The sequence below is a fragment of the Asterias rubens genome, chromosome 16, assembly GCF_902459465.1.
Source record: "Asterias rubens chromosome 16, eAstRub1.3, whole genome shotgun sequence".
NCBI lineage: Eukaryota > Metazoa > Echinodermata > Asteroidea > Forcipulatida > Asteriidae > Asterias > Asterias rubens.
In genome coordinates this window covers 10023403-10044399 of record NC_047077.1, presented here as the reverse complement: position 1 = coordinate 10044399, position 20997 = coordinate 10023403, and the positions used below count along the sequence as shown (strand labels likewise).

Genomic DNA, 20997 nt, shown 5'->3' with positions numbered 1-20997 from the left:
GCACAGATGCAAACGTGCGTGTCATGCCCATGTTTTAACACTTTTTACTGGTCATAAACAAAGGTTTATAAACACCCACGTGCTGCGCTCTCCACCGATAGGAATAGCAAAACTGTCTGAGGTATTTATGAATGTGGTTTTAACGGCATTAATACATAGAGTGGGTGCTATTCAAATGTATCAAAACATTCAAATGACCAGGGTTGGACAAACGACTCATTTTACTTGATCGCATTACAATTAATATAAAAGAGAAATAATGAGAAAATCGGGTGGCAGCAGACATATTCATCCAACCTCACAAACATCAGCACAATTGTATCAAGAAGCATGAAAAAGTCTATGATAGAGGGCTAAGACTGGATCGAGGGACTAGACAAGTCTACAAATCTGGTTCAGTGTTGACACCAAACACTATGAAGTGCCAAAGGCGCAAGATTAGGGAACTCAAATGTTCAAAGGATGCCATTTCAGTCGACAACTATTTTGATGCAACAATAGATCAGTGCAGACAGTTGCTATCAAGGATGCAAAATATTTCAGCCTGCTGAAAACGCCCCCATCATCATGTAATCAACGAAACAATCCCTTTGTTACACCAAAATCGCACACTATCTGTTCACCTCAATTAAATTTAGAGCCACTCTGGCTGTAAACAAAAGTAATTCCAAAAAGTGCTTCACCTATAGCATGAATCGTAATCAGCCTGAGAAAATTTATAATCTGACATCTGAGCACCATTTCCTAAGCCCGCCCTTTCACTCAAGCACCGATCCACCCCTTTTACACACATCAACCATTCGCACATCACTGGTCAAGCACATTTGCTGTTACAAACAATAACACTTTCCTACAAGCAGTGGATGCCTTTGGTAATTGTCAAAGACCAGTATTCTCACTTGTGTCCAAACATAATGCATGAAATAACAATTCTGTGGAAATTTTGACTCAATTGGTCATCAAAGTTGACAAAAAATTAAGGAAAGAAAACACACACATGTTGCACAAACTTCTGTTTCTCACATTGTTGTATACATGTACTATCAACAGCTCTCCACCGCTCAATACCAAGTAAGATTTGATGCTTACAATTATTCACAGAAATTACCAAGTATCCAGTGCCTTTAAAAGAGACTTAGGCACATTTGTAGTACTGTACTTCAAAACTTCCTATCCAAGTCAGTAAGATCAGAAATTTCCAACAGCTGAAAAAAATCTTTCTGAGAGATACTCAACCAAACACATTTTCCAACGAACCAACTTCTGATTCTGTTTTACAGAAAACAGCAGGCTGGTTAACACTCTAGTAGGTTATTACAGCGCGCACATGGCTAACATCGGTAATAAAGTCAAAGACCACAATAATTTCTCTGCTCTGACCCAACATGTTTGTAACAAGTGAACTGAAAAGAGAAACCTTATAAAAGAAAGGACCAGAAGAAAATAGTAAACAAGTATCAATCCGCAGACTGTACTTGGGTATTAAAACAGTCAAACTTTGTTGACAAGAGAGAGACAATGATGGAACATGCACCAACCTGAACCATCAGTGGCAGAGCCAAACAATTTCATTTGGGGGTGGGTGAGGGGGAGGAACGGGGCAAAAGGGTTTCTGAAGGGAGTAATAATAGACATTTCATAGAGGGCTCTTACTCAGGGTATCACAACGCTCTACAAGAAACAGTACAATATTAAAAGCGAATAAATAAAGGCACTTATAATAGCAAGACAGTTGGTCAATAGCAAGCAACCATTGAACATGAGAGTCTTGAGATGTTTCTTGAAACTTTAAGTAACTCGGACGAATTTGATGAGAGAGACAGTTCCAAAGGCGTGGGGCATGTGCAAAACTTTTATGCACAATCCCCAGCAGCACCTATGGAACTGCCTGGAGCTTGAAGAGTGTATTCCCCTCCAAATACCATGAGCAAGTTCGAGTGCGCCCATTTAGTAAACTACTGACCAGCAACAACGAACATGCGCAGTGACTAAGCTATCGGACATTTCCATTGCCCTCCGCATTTTCACTATAATGTCACTGGTTCCCCTCTGTGCTTTCCACACGGAACAGGCTGTCAGGACAACAGAAGTAACCATGCTCATGAGGCTGGTTCCAAATGGTCGAGCATAATCGCCTCATCGTGCGATCTGTAATCTTGGAATAATCTCTGGCATGGTTTTCTCAAGTTGTTGGTGTTTATTTAAGAGGGATAACAGAATTAGGTTTCCAAAGGAGGTACGGTCCTCCCCTCCCAGTTACCACACTGTCTACCATCCTAATAATTGTCTCATCTTGCGATCTGCAATCTTGGAATACTTTCTGGCACAGTTTTCTCAAGTTGTTCATATTCATTTATGAGGGACGACAGAGATTCCAAGCTTTCTGAGAAGAGTGACATTTCCATCCCGTCTACATTGGTGTAGTGATGCAGATGTGCCTGATGAGAAAAAAAGAGACAATTCAATTCAATTCAATCCACTTTATTTCTAGTCCATTAAAGCCATTGGACCCTTTCGGTAAACAGTATTGTCCAAGGCCCACACTTCGTGTATCACAACTTCTACATGTATATCAAATAACAAACCTGTGAAAATTTGGGCTTAATCGGTCATCGGAGTCGGGAGAAAATAACGGGAAAACCCACCCTTGTATCCGCGCATTTCGCCGTGTCATGACATGTGTTTAAAATAAATCCGTAATTCTCATTAACATCATTGATATTGTTTTACTGTTTTCTCAAAAAGTAAAGCATTTCATGGAATAATATTTCAAGAGAAGAATTTCACCACTACCTTCTGTAAACCCTGTAAATCTGTGAACTTTTTTTTTTTTCCTGTACCGAAAGGGTCCAATGGCTATAAGGTATTCAATACAGAAGGTAGTGAATAATATATTTACTTTTTGTTTCATTGCTTAGAAACCTGGTATTAAAGCGCTATATAAATGCATGTTATATTGTTATTATTACAAGCAAATAGGTAATGTTCATTCAACACACGGTTGGATTCATTATAAAAAATACATCAAAACTTACAAAATACATACACAAAACTTTAAAATCATTAATCTATACTATGTATTTACAAGATGAAGCAGAGGTTAAAAAAAGCAATAGTGTTAATACAAAAATGCAATAATGTTATTACAAAGATGTAGGCCTAACATAATATAAAACAAACATTTACAAGCAAAGGCAATCTCACAATAACAGAAAACAAAAACTAAAAACCAATACAAAACATATGGTAATAAGCCTTTTTGAGGTATGGCGGACACAATGCTTCAACACTGTAAAGTTGTGGTAAATTTGTGCGTATTGACCATAGAAATAGAACGTATGTTATTCAGTGAAGTGCGCATTTAAGACGACGCGGCGTTTACACGTAAACATAAATGACCACCAACATGGTGAGCCTGGCATCAGTCGTGGCGTGTGACGCGCGCGTATCACGTCCGCCATACCTCAAAAAGGCTTATGGAGATGGAGGGGGCCCATAAAAAGCAGAGCTTGGCGAGTACGACCCCATAACCAAGAAAGTTATGTAAGCAATTCTATTATAGGCCATGCCGTCAATTTAACTTGGGATTAACCTTAGGACTTAGGACGGGGGCAGTTCATGTCCAAATACATAGGACGCATTGAACCTGTCCTAAGTTAGGACGGGTTACTTGTCTTTACTCGAGTCAGGATTAATTCTAAAATGTAGCGTTTCGCGAAATCGGGTTGTGGACATAAACATGTGACAAAATGTAATACCTTTCTTTTGTAAAGTCGACTAAACCGATCTCTCAGATCGCTGAATGTATGTCGCACACATGTGTTATTGCCCAAAGCTAAGAGAGAGTAAGGCTGCCCAACGGGAGGAACTGAACACAAACCAGTCTTCCAGCCGTCCGTGTTCCAATGGATGAACTTCAGCGAGGGTCGTAACCTATGAGATATAAAAAACGAAAACAAATTCTTTATCTGAAGGCAATTGCCGGTATCACAAAATATAGAGGCGAGAATTATAAAAAAAACAAAATTAAAATTATTGCAACATAAAGGACTGAACCTATACTCAATAACTCAATAATAATTTACTTGTCCACTTAAACGATAAAAATGGAAAATTTACATGTCAATAACATTGATAAAAAGCTCCAAAACAGAACAATAAAATAATTCAGAAATAATTATAAAACTAATAACGTTAAAGGAGGTTTTATTGTTATCTGTATATTTAATTCCCATTATCAGATTGTTACCACAAGGTGAAATGCCATAGTAATTTACAAGATAAAAACATTCAAATCTGAACAACAAACAATCAATAATTATAAATTGGAAAATAACCAGTACAAAAGTAAAAGAGCAAATGAGATAATACACATGGCACAAATTTGTAGATTTTAATTTATCTGCCTCAAATCTGGATAAAAGTACATTAAAGGCAGTGGACACTATTGGTAATTGTCAAATACTAGCCTTCACAGTTGGTGTATCTCAACATATGCATAAAATAATTAACCTGTGAAAATTTGAGCTCAATCGGTCATCAAAGTTGCGAGATAATAACGAAAGAAGAAAACACCCATGTCACATGAAGTTGTGTGCGTTTAGATGGTTGATTTCGAGACCTCAAGTTCTAAATCTGAGGTCTCGAAATCAAATTTGAGTAATTACCAATAGAGTCCACTGCCTTATAAATTAAACCTTAAAAGACTGTAAGCAAAATAATACCTGATAAAAAAAGGGGTAAAAAGTAAATTCAATTAGTACTCAGAGTGGAAGACAATGAGGTGCACCACTTGGACACCATTTTGGTTGTACAGTGTGTTTCAGTTTTCTATGGCACTGTTTTGAAAAGAAAACAAAGAGAGGAAATCAGCTGATAAGATCCTAAAGTCTGCCAAGAGAGGGCGCTATTACAATAACATGTAAAATCACCACAGGCTGTAAGCACAAAACTCAGCTGCATGCAGGGCCATGAACTTGGGCCATAAGTGCTGGCCCCTGTGGCCAACAATGTGAATAAGTAACTATTGAATTGCACCTATTTTGAATTAACAAATTTAAATTAACAGATTTTGAATGAACAAATTTAAAATGTGCCCAATTATGTTGTTTTAATTTGCTGACCTGTCGATATTTCTCCTGATGTCCGAGATCTCAACATTGCCGCGACACATCAACGCACACGCCAAGTACATCGAGTTCTTAGGGTCTGCCTTTAAAAGCTGGTAGTCCCGTGAGAAAGCATCCGTAAACATCTGGTCTAACCTACCACAAAAACAACAAATTCAGTTCAATACCAATATGACGTTTATCCCATCTTCCTGGGAAATATTCCAAAATGCAAATTTATCAGTAGCCCTACATATAGAAAGGTTATTAAGTAAAAAGCGCATATAATTACACAAAATTAATAGATTGTTAAAGCAAATAATAAATAACTAACTAGGAAAGAACTATGTACAAGAGAGGAGCAAGAGCATGAGGTTGTTAGAGTAAGTTGAGGTTTGTAGAAAACATCCTTTTTACAGACAAACAAACAAACAAACAGACAGCGAAAAACAAACAAAAAAACAAGACAGACAAGACAAACAATGATATTAAAAGATGCTGACGACAAAATACAAAGAATTAAAATACAAAAGGAAATGACAAAAGTAAAAAGATAAGTATTGAAGGAGAGAGCAACAATATCTTGAAATATAAAAATATCCAATTTAAATAAATTCATATATATAAATAGCAATAAACTATATTACAAACATACACACACACAAGGGCATTCAAGAAAGGTTAAAACACAGATGTAAAATACCTTAACATGACCAATGAGATGATAAGGAATTTAAAGGCAGTGGACATTATTGGATATTACTCAAATTAATTATTAGCATAAAACCTTGAGTATGGCTCCTTCTGAAGTGATGTAGTTTTCGAGAAAGAAGTAATTTTACACGAATTTGATTTCAAGGCCTCAAGTTTAGAATTTGAGGCCTCGAAATCAAGCATCTGAAAGCACACGACTTCGTGTGACAAGGGTGTTTTTTTCTTTCATTATTATCTCGCAACTTCGATGACCAATTGAGCTCAAATTTTCACAGGATTGTTATTTAATGCATATGTTGAGATACACCAACTGTGAAGGCTAATCTTTGAAAATTTCCAATAGTGTCCACTGTCTTTAAAAAGTTATTGATTACATGTATGTAAACAAAGGCTAAAAAGCTTGAGTAAATGTGTTTACCTTCTTGGAGGAAGTTTGAGATCCAGTAGAGAATACAACGGTGTCTGACTGGCCACTAGGTAGTGTATCTTAGGAAACGGTACTAGGTTAGTACTGATCTCATTCAGATCTACATTCAGGCTTCCCTCAAACCGCGACGACCTGGAAAATGAAAAAAGACCACATGTGAGAAAATTGAACTAGCTGTTGTTATTATTATAATTGGTTTATTAAGAATTCAAACATCACAGCCTGAGGGCTGAATTGAGTTTAGAAGATAAACAAGAAAAAACATAATAAAAACATTAAAAAGGGAAGTGTTTACAGAAAATTGTTTAAAAGATTATGGACAACTTGGATTCCAGTTGTACGTGCATACCAACCAAAAGGACCTATGGTATCAATGCAAAAAAAAAAGTGAACGACCTGACGTTGCAACCCAAGCAGATCTTTATTCGAGGGCTAAATGTTTTACTTGACGGCAATTGTACGCAGAAGGGTGATGCAAAAACAATATACGTTTTGAACGTGCAACGGCGCCATCAAATCGTCTTGGATTATAACAATACAAAATAAAAGGTATTTCTAAAACGCTTTTAACAAGGATCAAAGCGCTGTACAAAAGCAGAAAATACCACCCCCCTAAAAAAAAACAGCAAATAAAAAGAAACAAATGCAAAAAGATTAATGACAAAGCTTATTGATTGTTACGCAATTCTTTCCATCAAAGTCCGACTGGACACACTTAGTAACACAGCACTTTACTTAGCAATAAATAGTTATTAACTACACCGGCCCTGAATAAAAAACTGTACAGAGACTTACGATGTGAGATTCAGCAGTAGATTAGCTACGATATTATTCATCTGATCAAATGGTTTCTCCGATCCTTTTTTACCAGACCCAGCGTCAGACGAAGAGATGGCAGTACCAGCCTTAGCCTGCCCCCTAGCCCCGTAAACCCTCTTGCCAAAATTGTCAGACGGGAGAGCCTGGTTGATCTTCTCACAGATTTCTGATAAAGCCTAGAAAGATTGTAATGAAAAGGTACTTTAGGTGATTATTGTATAGTCTGTTTTATTCATTGACCATCCTTTTGAACTCACTACTTTGCTCCCCCCAAGAGCAAAGTAGTGAGTTCAAAAGGATGGTCAATGAATAAAACAGACTATACAATAATGGTTTGGATAAAAAGCCAAGGCCATCTCCCCTAAATGATTTTATAATATACACACACATATGGCAGGCAGAAAATGGTATTGTGTCATTGATAATACATAAGACAAATTATTCCTCTCCAAAAAGAGGAAATAATATTGCTTGCACAAGTTTAAAAAGCACAAAAAATATAAAAAAGTTTAAAAAGTTCAAGAATCAACACACAAGGGTTTAAGAATAAATTCCATACACACCCAGTCTGGCCATGTACATGTATGTATACAGCAAGATAAAAATAACAATTATTTATGTTCACAAAATGCAAAGCTTGTGAACCAAGTCTGTGGGTTTAAGAAATCCCAAGGGTAAGTGGATAAAGACTTTCACCATGATTACAATACCTGGTTTTCCACTGGGAGGACACAGTCTGCATATTCCGTCAGCTGATGCATGGCTAAGACACTGTTGTAGGGTGACGTAATCACATCATCATCATTGGAAGGGTACACTGGTGTGACAAATCTAAAGATTTAAAGATCAAATATTATAAATATGTATTGTAAGCTTGGGCGATATCGATTTATTTTATTCACGATATATCGCCGACAATATATCGCGATATTCGATATAATCGCGATTAATTAAATTTGACATCATCAGTCTTCAAACTCCCAGTGAAAGTTGTAGAAGAGACAGTCACAGCATAAGAGAGGTGTTCTAATGACCTATTCTTCTGGTTCTACTCCAAACCTATGGGGTGCAAGATGTCTCAGCTAGAAAATACATCCCGATATTGCGATATTTAATCGATATCGCGATATATCGCGATATATTGATATTTCGATAAAAACCAAATCGATCCGATATCGAAATCGTTTCCAAGTTAGTATCGCGATATTCGATAATATCGTGATATCGCCCAAGCTTAATGAATTGTCATGCTAGCTTGTCGGCCCTGTGTATAAAAAACACATACAAGTAAAGGCATAACAACAAGAATAACACCCACGTAATATATGCCCAGGTGATTTTTGTATACAGTGCTTACACACATCCGTGTATATGGGTAAAAACCACAATTAATATTTGTTGTCCCTGATGCAAACGTAATGCCTACTAAAACAAGAATAACGTTAACAAAATTACAAATTTAGAGAAATATACAACTTATAAAAGAGTGAGGGCATGTACAAAATTACAACAAATGGAAAGTAAACCAAGTCAACTCGGCCATCTACAATTAAAAAGCAGAGGCAGGAAGAAATCCTTACATTTAGACTGACAGCAAATAGATTTATTTTTTAAATCTACATCACAACAATCGAGATTAACAACAAATAAAGAGCTGTTAAGCCTTGTCCAAATTAAGCCTTTATCCAATAATTGATCAACATCCAAAGACAAATCTTTGTACATAGCTAGCTTTCCCAGCATTAGACCTCTTCCTAGGAAAAAGGGTTCAAAATTAAAAGACAGTGCAAGTTTCTTGCTTATTTTTTTTATTTTGGAACCACTTTGGTCCAGGTACACTGCTTTAACATGTGAAGGAGCTTAACTTGCGCACTTTCACAGGTCCCAATGTTCAAATACGCGCACGATTTTCAGAGTGATTAAAATCCCAATATTCTACAAAGGTTACCTGTATACATCTGGGTAATCATCTTGAAGTAGTTGGAGTATAGATGTTCCCACACCTGACCCTGTACCTGTATGTACACAAATCAGAATGAGAGACAGACACTGACTAAATAGAGAGAAAGTTTACCGCAAGTGCACAGGTTGTGGGTTCAAATCCCACCCTAGTAATATCCCACCCTAGTTGACAAAAATGTGCTTACTGTAAAAGGGCTGGACACTATTGGTAGTTACTCAAAATAATTGTTGGCATAAAAACCTAAAAAATGGAATGCTAAGTAGGATTTGAAACTTTCCACATGGTGGAAACACGATATAGAAAGGTTTGCAGTGCCACCATGTAATGACTATCTCTAATGAGTTTGGGTGGTTCTGAAAAGAACCGTTGGCTTCAACTCAATGGAAAGCTGTTGATAATTTAAAACATTGCGAGAAACGACTCCCTCTGAAGTAAAGTAGTTTTTTAGAAAGAGGTAATTTCTCACTCAAATAATAAAAGACTTCAGGCCTGCAGCCTTTCATTAGGCATCTGAAAGCACACGAATCTGTACAACAATGGTGTTTTTTCTTTCATTCTTGCAACTTGGATTACTAATTGAGTCAACATTTTCACAGATTTGTTACTTGATGCATATAATGGGAGAAACCAAGTGCAGCTCTATGAAATGAGCCATGGTGTGATTGGAAGACTGACAGACAGAGTGATAAGTAGACTTATTACCTCCACCCATAGAGTGTGTGATGAAGAAACACTGTAAGCAGTCACACTGTTCGGCAGCACGTCTCACGCACTCTGAGATGTGTTCTCTGTACCGAACACCATACACCTTATTGCCAACCGCCCTACAAGTTAAACAAAAGGAATAAAAAGTTGCATCTAAACAGCGTCTGATATATTTACATTCTTAAGTTACTGCTTTAAATGTTAGGCTAATTCCTCAGACTATGGAAATAGTTTCTGTGTCAAAATATTTGTGAAATTGGACCCTGATATAGGTGTTAAATACAAAATGAAATACATGTACAGTGTAGCAATAATAATATAATAGCAAGAATAAATAATAATACTTTAATTGACCCGCTGCTATTAAAAATATTCATATTTATTGGGGGGTTTTCACAGAACCCGGAGGAAGTACTGAGTATACAGTGCCGGATACACATGGGTGTAAGATACCAAAGACAGCATTACTATTAATAGTGCCTAGTATTGCAAAGAAAAATAAAACAATGGAATTAATATTTAATGGAGGTTAAATTTTGCATTTGGATAAAGAATATTTTTGGTTTTTACCCGTATACATCGATGTCTTTTAGCACTGTATACTAAGTACTCACCAGAGTTCTGTAAAAAAAAAAAAATAGGTAATTACTCAGGTGGGATTCAAATCCACGACCTTTGCAATTCTAGAATGTCTAGAGCAGTGGCATACCAAATAATATTGGTAAACCAAGCGGAAAACCACTGCCGGGCCAACACCACTCAGACGAGATAAGAGAGTCCACCTAAAGCCCGACTCTCAAAGTGCAAATCAAGACAGGCATCCACTTATAGATTAAAGGGAAGGTACACGTTTGGTAATTACTCAAAACAAATATTAACTTAAAAACTGACTTGGTAACCAGCATTGGACAGCTGTTGATAGTATAAAACATTGTGGAAAACGACTCCCTCTGAAGTAACATAGTTTTTAAGAAAGAGGTAATTTCTCACTTAAATAATAAAAGACTTCTAGCTAGATCTCTGTTATTGTGAAAGCATACAAATACATCCAACAAGGGTGTTTTTTCTTTCATCATTTTCTCGCAACTTTGATGACCGATTGAGCCGAAATTTTCACAGGCTTGTTATTTTATGCTTATGATGGGATACACTAAATGAGAACACTGGTCTAGTTCACAATTACCAAACGTGTACAATGCCTTTAAACAGAACATCTTTAGTAACCCTTTGTACTTGGCAAACAGAGCTAGAATTCTAGTAGAGTGTTTTATGCACATTCAAACACAACCTCAAGACTTCTCTTTTCAATCTGTCGTTCAATCAACCAACAAATGGACTTTCTAGAAACTGGTGCCTTTGAAAAGTCTTCAGATACTGTGCGCCTTAAAAAAATGTTAAGTCATTGTTATTTATGGGAGGACACATTCATACCAGTTATTGCCGCATCCAGAGACATCAGTTATCAGTTGTCTATGATCAAACAACTCACCGACTGAGCCCTTGAGTAACTCATTGACCACTCCTTCCTCCATATCAATCAGTACCGCCTATAAAAATAAAAAATCATTATTATTTGACAATTATTCTCCGAGGACACAAACAACTACAAGAGTTAAAGGTAGTGGACACTATTGGTAATTACTCAAAATAATTATTAGCATAAAACCTTAGTTGGTAACGAGTAATGGGGCGAGGTTGATGGTATAAAACATTGTGAGAATCGGCTCCCTCTGAAGAAGCATAGTTTTCGAGAAAGAAGTTATTTTCCACGAATTTGATTTTGAGACCTCAGATTTAGAATTTGAGGTCTCGAAATCAAGCATTTAAAAGCGCACAACTTTGTGTTTACAAGGGTGTTTTTTATTTCATTATTATCTCGCAACTTCGATGACCAATTTGAGCTCAAATTTTCACAGGTTTGTTATTTTATGCATATGTTGAGATACACTAACTGAGAAGACTGGTCTTTGACAATTACCAATGTGTCCAGTGTCTTTAACAATGGGTTGGCTTTTGGTACTGACTTGGATGGAAGCTGAACCGAAGTGAGGTTCCCGCACAAATGCAGCGTGCCGCACTTTGTTTAACGTAACTACACCTGATTGGTTGAAAAAAGGGTGTTTTGCCCAATTGCAAAAAGGAAGCCCAGGATCCCTGGGAAAAATGTGCAAGGTCATGAAATACCAATTAGCAAGCCCACCTAACGATCTCTATTCTACATGTCAGGAGTGCTTTCCAGGTTGTGTATTGTTAACTTGGGTGTTGTGATCCATGGTTATATGACAGTTACAGGAGATGGACAAGATCCAGAAGTACCAAGACCTGGCCAGGGAACTTCGTAAGATTTGGCAGGTGGAAGTGAAAGTAGTTCCTGTGGTGGTTGGAGCGCTCGGCACCATTCCCAAAGCACTGGGGAAATATCTGGACGAAATAGGGACAAATGTGAGAATAGATCTGTTGCTAAAGGCAGCGCCGTTTGGAACAGCGAGGATCCTAAGAAAGACCCTCCAGATCTAAGGCTACGGGACGTAGCCCGACTCGAGGAGTTACCAGCATTAATAAAAATATGATCTTTCTTTTGCATGCTGTGATAAGATAAAATAATATTATAATTATTATTGGTTTATTAAAAATGCAAACATGGCGGCCAAAAAGCCAAATTGCGGATGCATACAAAGAGTAAAAATACAAAAATAATTACTATAAATCTATTAAAATTTGAGAAAAAAGCATTAAAGTTAAACATACTCATATTCATACTCATAATAGTAATAATAAAGTTAATAATAACAATAATAAAAGCAATGGACACTTTTATAGCGCCGGTATCCGCCGCACTCGGCGCTCATGGCTCGCCACTGGCAGCCCCGGACAAAGATGTCCATACCAACAAAATAGGGAGCCTGCCAACTCTAGAGCTATCAGTTGGTGAAACACCAACACGTTAATCCGGTGGTCACAGGCTCAAGTCTCGCTCTCGATACATTTCAGTCAAATAAATGTAAAACAGATGACTCACTCTGGCTTTGAGGGTTCGAACTTTGCTTTTTCCATCACCAACCCCAATGCTGACTGGATGTTCGTGCCTAAAGAATGAAAACAACTACCATCAATTCCAATACTGCAATAGTGTACATAAGTAGGATTTGAAACTTTGCATGGTGGAAGTAAGTTATAGAAAAAGTTTGCGGTAACACCATGTAATAACAATCTCTAACTGAGTTGGGGTGGTTCTGAAAAGAACCGTTGGATTAACTCGACGTTTCGATCAGTATGCTCTGATCGTCTTCTGTGTACATGTTCTTCCTCTTTTTATAACGATACACATTAAAGGCATTATACACTTTCGGAACAGAACAAAAACAAAAGTTCACAGATTTACAAATAACTTACATGGTTTACAGAAGGTCATAGTGAAATACTTCTCTTGAAATATTATTCCATGAAATGCTTTACTTAAAAAAAAAAAAATTTAAAACAATTATCAATTCTCGATGTCGAGAATTAAGAATTTATTTTAAACACAATGTCATGACATGGTGAAACGTGCGGAAACAAGGGTGGGTTTTCCGTTATTTTCTCCCGACTCCGATGACCGATTGAGCATAAATTTTCACATAGGTTTGTTATTTTATATATAAGTTGTGATACACGTGGTGTGGGCCTTTGGACAGTACTATTTACCGAAAGTGTCCAATGGCTTTAAAGGCATTGGAAACTATCGGTAATTACTCAAAATAACTGTTAGCATAAAAACCTTATTTAGTGACAAGCAATGGAGAGCTGTTGATAGTATAAAAAAAACACTGTGAGAAATGGCTCCCTCTGGAGTGAGGTAGTTTATGAGAAAAGTTATTTCTCAGTCGTGCTTTAAAAGGCTTCAAGCTTGAATCATTTTAAATTCTCTTGCAATTTCGATGACAAATTGAGCCCAAATTTTCACAGATTTGTTATTTATGCATATATTGGAATACACCAATTACCCAAGGAGTACAGTGCCTTTAAGTGACTGCAATTCAGAGGGATTACCCCATGTAGAGTTATATAACAGAACTAGAGGGCGCACTGGCCTATACACGCGGCCTGGCAAGCGCACAGGCGGCCATTTCTTAAGTTGACAAAACTGGCATCGTACAGCTTGTGTTGGTGCGGCCATTTTCTATGTTGACAACAGCATTGCGTAGCGTTCAATAAACACCAACGCCAACGTGTGTTTCAACGTGCATACAGAATGGCGCGCGCGTGTCTCCGTGCGGTCCTGTCGCGTTTGTGCAAGAAGGATCACCAGTGCGACCTCTAGTTCTTATAACTCTATGGATTACCCCCTTCTTTGTTGCTCACGATCCCTCCATAACAAAACAGCCTAACTTGAAAAAACCTATGAACAATTATTTGTGCAACCTTACCAATTTTGTGCACAGCCTTCAAAATAATGTGATGTGAGGTCAAAGTGCAAAGGTCAGCAAACATGGACAACTGACCTTGAATCTACATTAAGGAAGAAGCTACTCAATGAGTCGTCATAAACGCCATTCTTGTTGTGTGCTGCATGTTCTCTCAGCGCTAGATCCCAGAACCGACATCCAATCTAAGGCAGTAGGAAAAAACAAAGCTTTAATGTTTTGGCCTCGCTTTGTGATGTTTGTCATGTTTGAGAGATTTCACATCATTGATATCACAATAACAAAGGCTCACTGTTAACTTGCCATATTGGAAGATAAGGGGTTTATTTACTATACATGTACAACCCTCGATAAACCCTTGAGGGGGGCGCTATCTATACAATGAAAGTGGCAATCAACCCGTTTACAACGATGTGTGTAAGCACTGCAAACTCGGTACTTTCCCAAAGTCCTGTGAAATAAAAACGCAGGAAAATTACTCGGGTTGGATTCTAACCCTTATACCTTACACTTCTAGAGCTACCAGGAAATTTTGGTGGTATAGTTGGTAAGAAATCGCTCTAAAATTACAAGGGTCGTGGGTTCAAATCCCACCCGAGTAAACTAATATGCCTAGTGATTTTGTTCACAGGACTCAGGAAAGTACAGTGTGCTTTTACTTCAATCAACCTGAATTGGTGTTGTCTCAAAGTACACATTTGTCTTACCTGATTTCCACATTGGCCAACTATGGAAAAAGAAGAACAAATAAAATTGATGTTAACAAAATGTTGTTCATAAAGTGAAGGCATTCAGCAATGTTTGCAATAGGCCGGCTGTATGTGCTCGAGAATTAGTACAATTTTATTTCAAACACGTATTCATGATTTTACTTAAAGATGCTATGTCAGATTTTTGGCCCCAAACATTAAAAAATATAATTTTTTGAGTGAATGGTATTTCAAAGAGTATCACCCGCTCTAACGAAAAAAAGTTTAACTTTTACTTTTAATGGTCAGGAACCATGACAAAAATTGAAAACGTTTCTTATAAAACACATAAGAATTGGTCACGTGATACATTGTCGGGATCCCGACAAAAACTAATTTTAAGCACTTTATTTTACTGCTACTAATAATTGGCGGACTTTTTCGAGCAATGGCTCAAATGAAAGCTTGTAACTTTCTCGACCCCATCAAAATACCTATCGAATTTTCAATCAAAATTTAGGGGTCAAATCGGCCAAAAATCTGACATAGCATCTTTAAGTTTATCTTTTTCTTGACTGAAGATACTTGTTTATGGCTTAGAGATTTCAATATGTGTCTACCTTTTTAGTTTTTTTTTAAATGAATGCGGGTTGGAGAGTTGTTCATTTCACAATGTAACATAAAAGTTTCCGCGCTTCTGCCTGCCACCACACTTTTTTATTTGAATGTTTGAAAGAAAATAGAAGCTCAGAAAAATGAGATACCTTTCTGTAAAAATAACAAAATAACAATCTTAATATTAATATAAATGCCTAGTAAATAGTATACCCAGTGACTGGGGCGCTAGATTCCTTTTTTCAAAATTTTGACATTATCGGTAAAATGTTTGAGAAAAAGGAATCTAGCGCCCCAGCCAGTCAACACTGGGTCTAAAAACTCTAAAGTAAAATAGTAAATAATCATGAAAACTTCGGAAAAGTTTCCGTATGGCGCCACCACTTTTTCATTCGATATGAAATAATATAGTATCTAATTTACCTCAATGAGATATCCTTTTTTGTAAAAATTAGTGAAAAAGTGGTGGCGCTATACGGAATGTTATCCAAATTGAAAAATCACGACCCCCTCGCCTCCCCTCCCACCCCCCGCAATACAAACAAATTATGTATAATTTTGCCACGCCCCCCCTCTCATCCATGTATGACTTTGCCCCCCCCCCTTTCCAATTAGTAAAGTATGCACATGTAATTTTGAATTGTTTACCTTGAATAACAATTGACTGAGTCATTTTGAATGCAGACCATTCCAGTTGAGTGGCCACTCGAGCAAGTGTGTTAAAACCGTGCTCCACAAAGTCTGCAAACTCTCAAAACGGTACTTTACAGCATGTTTACAGCAACTCTCGGTCGGTCGCGCTTTTTCTCTGTGTATGTGCACCGACGACCGCACAAAATTGTGTTTGTAAAATGCATGTGACGACGGTCGTGTGCGGTAAATTTGCTCACGCTGGCTTGTCACCCGACGACTATCGCCTTCAACTTCAATGCAAACCTTGACCTAAAACCCAAACGCTTGTTCTGCCGAGACCAAGCTGTACTACTAGACTTAATTTCAAGTCTGAGATTTGTGGTTATTCCTCTGCCACAAAAAACGCCCCACGCACAGATTTAACAAGAGGGCGCTACTGTGGACCAAACGCCACGACGGCAGACTTGGAACCAAGTCTAGCTTGGTACCCGAAGAGTGCTGGGAATGCATTATAATTTATCCGGGGTCAACACAATACACAATAGTGTGGTTTTACTTTTTTAGTTAGGTCTATGTTTTCAGTTATGTTGTGAGTGCTAGCTACATTCTCAGCGAGTGCATTGTTGATTATAAACATGTGAATGAGATCGTACTCAAGACAATATCTTTAAATATTCGAGGTGAGTATTGTTGCGCAGGAGATCAACATAATGTAACGTTTGTGTGGGCATACCGCCATGACCATGGTGTGGGCGGTTTAAAAAGGCACTGAAATAAAAACGATCATGATGAGAGTGCATGATCATGATTTCATGCCAGATTGACCTGCGTGTGACCGTGACCATAATCATGATTCATGCAACTTGGAATAGATTAAAATACATGTTTTATCAAACATTATTTGTTCGTTGGGCGTAAACATCGTTTTTAATGTTTACAGTTTAATTTATGGAGGTAGAAACAGATGGTTTAATTGTTGCAATGTTAGAAATCAAAAAAGTTTGTAGGAATCAACTAGGATCAATAAACAGACAATAATAGCCTATTTTATTTTTTTAGGAAACTCTACATTTGAATTTTCTTCCTCCATAAATTAATGGAGCATAGGTTTACTGCGATTCAGAACCGCAATGCGTTGTGGGAAGCCATATGGGGCAGTTTGCTATGCGGTGTCTGTCGTCATTCACGACTCGCACTTTGTGTGGGTTCAACAGCGCCCTCTCTTGATATTTTGCTATTCGCGATAAACTTTACCTTATGGCGAACATTTATTTTTGCCCTTTGAACCAAGTGAAATTTGCAATGATTCCATTCATTGGGGAGTTTATGGGGCGAGGCATAACCAATAATGTCAATAAAATATTATGATCGATGCTAAATTCTAAAATCTGATCTTTCATTGGGTTGTTTGGACATTATTTGGTGCAGCCTGTTTTAGACTTCCGTAATTAGATACAAAGTAAACGTTGCTGTGTTAGTGTTAGTGTTAAATTAGTTTTATGGCACACAACAATGTATCTTTTAGTTTTAGCAAACGAAATGTTAATTTCTAGCTAGAGAGCCTATCATTATCAATATATGCACTAAACCAGCACAGTGGCTGTTTCTTTTTCTTTTCTTGTTAGACTTAATGTGTTGTACTCTGGTATTTTTACGTTAAATCAGGCTCTGCGCTAACAACATTGTCTGGCGTAAGCTTAGTCTCGAGATGGGTATCAGACAGGGGTGGACTTCACAAAGAGTTAAGTCTAGTCTTATCTTGAGCTAGGACGAGTTACTCATCCTAACTTAGGACTAGCCATACATTTTTAATATATCTCTCAGGACTAGTCCTAAGATAGGACTAGTCCTAAGTTAGGACTAGTCCTAACTCTTTGTGCAATCCATTCCAGACCTGCTTTTAAGACAGTTGAGTTGAGAGAGAAATAATTTTATTTAAAAAAAAACTTGTTTTTAACAGAAGCTTTTAACATCGAAGTGAACGCCAACAAAGCAGAATTTTGATTCTCACCTGTAACTATCCTCCTGGTACCCTACTGGGTAATCATTCTACCCGTCACTGCAGACCAAATGACATCAAGGCTGGATACCGATGCACCACATCGCAACCGACCCATAACATGGGCAAAGAACCACAACATGTGCAACTCAAGGACACCCAAAATGACACTCACAAGAAGGAGGTTCTGTCGGCGAACAACGCCCTCCCAGTGGTGCGCAATCCCGTTCCCAACGCTGGAAGCAAGGTTCTTACGAACGTTACAAACCAACCGGACTGGGTTGAGTATACGTCGGGAGCGGGGGCCGCCTTCGTTAACATTATCGTAACGTTCCCCGCCAATAAAGTCATCTTCCGCCAGCAGCTTCACAGCATCAGGATGCACAAAGCGATACGCCAGATGCAAAAAGAAGGCCTCAGGAATTTGTACAAAGGAGTGCTACCCCCTCTCTTACAACGCATGTCAGGATTGTCGCTTATGTTCGGACTCTACGACCAGTACACCAGGATCATCATTAGTCATATTGACTGCAAGTTATCAACTTCTAAACTCTTTGCAGCATTACTCTCAGGTAATGGAAAACTTATGGAAAGGGTTTGCGTTTATGATACTTAAAAGGTGTCATGTCCGAGCATCAAATTCATGTTCTGGTGGTAGAGTCATCGGAGTGTGGGTTCGAATCCCGGTCATGACACGTGTGTCCATGAGCAAATGCTTATTACTATAATTGCTTCTCTTCACCCAGGGGTATAAATGGGTACCTGCAAGGGTAGAGGTTGATATTGTGTATAAAAAAGGCCTTGTTGGAGTGCCATGGCAGGGCTGTATACTCCCCAGGGAGCTGAGAAAGATTTAAACAGAATTTTATTGGCCCAGTGACCAGAGCATTAATGTAAAGCGCACTGAGACGTTTACTGTAAAATCCGCTTTATAAGAACCAATTACTATAAATTCTCAATAATGTGAATTGTATCAGCGATGATGTTTTGGGACATTGCAACTGGTACAGTTTAACATTATTGATACACTTCACATGAATCTGCTTGAACATGCAAGTAAAGTTTCCTTTGTGGTAATCACTATTGCGTACATTTTTAAAAAATAACTTCACTTTTTTTTGCTACAGGCTCAACAGAGGCAGTTTTAGTCCCCTTTGAGCGTGTCCAGTCGCTCCTTCAAGATCACCGGCACGGCGAGAAGTTTAACAACACCTTTCAAGTATTCCGTCAGCTTAGGGGTTACGGACTGCGCGAGTATTATCGCGGCTTGACGCCTATCTTATTACGCAATGGACCCAGCAGCGCAATCTTCTTCACGGTGCGAGAGAAGCTGCAAGAGTTGGTACCAAAGGATGCATCCAGAGCTGAGAAGGTATTGTTTGGTGATCCATAATTGACAATTGAACATTCAACACCACTCCACACTCCCTCTCTTACTCCAACCTCCACCCCACCCTCTTCTGGTACAGTTACCAAAGGAGATAATTAAGGGAATCAATGTGTGGTGAAGAGGTTTTCAACTAGTGGATTAATCCCAACGAGGCCTGGTTCTTGATAATTATTTTACCGAGACGAAGTCGAGCTAAATTAATTCCCATTCATTCATTTGATTCCCATTCATAAAAACCTTTTCGGTCAAAAGCATCAACACTTTTTGGTAAAAAAGTAAAATATATATGCAAAAATTATATTTGTTCAATGATTTCTTTCAACACAACACCCCTCCAGCTACGAAATGGTAAAGCCCTCCGCCGCCCTCGGGTAAACAACTCCTTATAAGGGAATGCTGTGCGCGTATCGCGTGATGTGGCACAACTGTCCAGGCCGTTGCTCTCCACCAATAGGAATGAAGAAACTGTCTTATAACAACAGGTGCAAGCAGGCGTGTCACGCCCATGTGTCAACACTTTTTACTGGTCATAAACAAAGGTTTATACACACCCACTTCGTCTCGGTAAAACTATCAAGAACCAGGCCTCGTTGGGATTAAACCACTAGTTGAAAACCTCTTCACCACACATTGATTCCCTTATTTAAAAATCAACACAATTATTTATCCCCTCACAGATCAGCATGGACTTTGTGAGCGGTGCCATCCTAGGAGCCTCTCTGAGCACCATCTGGTACCCTCTTAATGTCATCAAGACCAGGATGCAGTCCAAAGTGAACGAAGAATTCATGTCTGTATGGAGGACATTCAACATTGTGTACAACGAGAGGGGACGCAGGTGGAGGACCATGTTTCGTGGGGTACACCTTAATTTCAGCCGGGCGCTTATTTCGTGGGGTATCATCAACGCATCTTATGGATTACTGCAGTCTATGCTGCATGAGGTTTGACCCAAGTCGATCTTCCCATCAAGGGAACTCGGCAAACTACCACAAGGGAACACATTGCCAAGCTGGCAGATTTGTTTTTTTAAGGCACTGCTGAAGTAACATAGAGTTAAGACTAGTCTTATCTCGAGTTAGGACGAGTTAGGACTAGCCTTAAGTTTTAAATATCTCCTAGGACTAGTCCTAACTCTTTGTGAAATCGACCCCTGGACGCATTTTGGTTGTCAAAGTCTCTCAAAGACCAGTATTTTCACTTGGTGTATCCCCAACAATGCATAAAATACGTAACACATCTGTGAAAATGTTGACTCAATTGGTTGCTGAAGACTGTACTCATGTGTACTGACAGTTGTCATACTACATTGTAGCTTATAATCCATGCAAGCTTTTACAAAGTTATGTAAGAGACGGTAAAGAGTTCTGATTGTATGTGTTTTTTATAAAGCTTGCCTGAACCATTTTGAATAGCAACTATCTCTATAGTATGAGGATTTCAAATTGACATATTAGGCGGTAACTTGTTACAGGAAACTGCATTACGACCTGGCAGCACTTAGCAAGTAAAATCTTCTTATTGGTTCCTGC

The 20997-nt window shown here is 38.2% G+C and overlaps 2 protein-coding genes across 3 annotated transcripts; one reads left to right on the top strand and one right to left on the bottom strand.

Annotated features, from left to right (window-relative positions):
• Window positions 1-1018: 1018 nt before the first annotated feature.
• On the bottom strand, window positions 1019-16276 carry LOC117300778 (tubulin epsilon chain-like). Its single transcript, XM_033784572.1, has 13 exons — window positions 16092-16276; window positions 14847-14866; window positions 14218-14324; window positions 12756-12822; window positions 11168-11283; window positions 9734-9855; window positions 9017-9083; window positions 7779-7899; window positions 7045-7244; window positions 6241-6381; window positions 5124-5264; window positions 3759-3933; window positions 1019-2438 (listed from the first exon to the last, which is right to left on the bottom strand). The coding sequence occupies exons 1-13, from the start codon at window positions 16114-16116 to the stop codon at window positions 2289-2291; spliced, it is 1452 nt and encodes a 483-aa protein (XP_033640463.1). The 5' UTR covers window positions 16117-16276; the 3' UTR covers window positions 1019-2288.
• Window positions 16277-16595: 319 nt separating this feature from the next.
• LOC117300777 (solute carrier family 25 member 51-like) lies at window positions 16596-20458 on the top strand. Of its 2 annotated transcripts, none has more exons than XM_033784571.1 (4): window positions 16596-16756; window positions 18040-18647; window positions 19203-19447; window positions 20143-20458. In XM_033784571.1, exons 2-4 carry the CDS (start codon window positions 18197-18199, stop codon window positions 20413-20415), a joined length of 969 nt encoding a protein of 322 aa, XP_033640462.1. In that variant the 5' UTR covers window positions 16596-16756; window positions 18040-18196; the 3' UTR covers window positions 20416-20458. The 2 variants fall into 2 exon arrangements, with proteins under 2 accessions (XP_033640462.1, XP_033640461.1); XM_033784570.1 differs by having other exon boundaries at window positions 18037-18647.
• Window positions 20459-20997: the final 539 nt, after the last annotated feature.

Coding starts and splice junctions, on each gene's coding strand:
- LOC117300778 (XM_033784572.1), bottom strand. CDS start 16,116: ATGACTCAGTCAATTGTTATTCAAG. Junction 5,265..6,240: donor CTCAAACTTCCTCCAAGAAG/GTAAACACATTT, acceptor TTTTTGTGGTAG/GTTAGACCAGATGTTTACGG. Junction 2,439..3,758: donor GTCGACTTTACAAAAGAAAG/GTATTACATTTT, acceptor TTTTCTCATCAG/GCACATCTGCATCACTACAC.
- LOC117300777 (XM_033784571.1), top strand. CDS start 18,197: ATGGGCAAAGAACCACAACATGTGCAACTCAAGGACACCCAAAATGAC. Junction 18,648..19,202: donor CTTTGCAGCATTACTCTCAG/GTAATGGAAAAC, acceptor TTTTTGCTACAG/GCTCAACAGAGGCAGTTTTA. Junction 19,448..20,142: donor ATGCATCCAGAGCTGAGAAG/GTATTGTTTGGT, acceptor ATCCCCTCACAG/ATCAGCATGGACTTTGTGAG.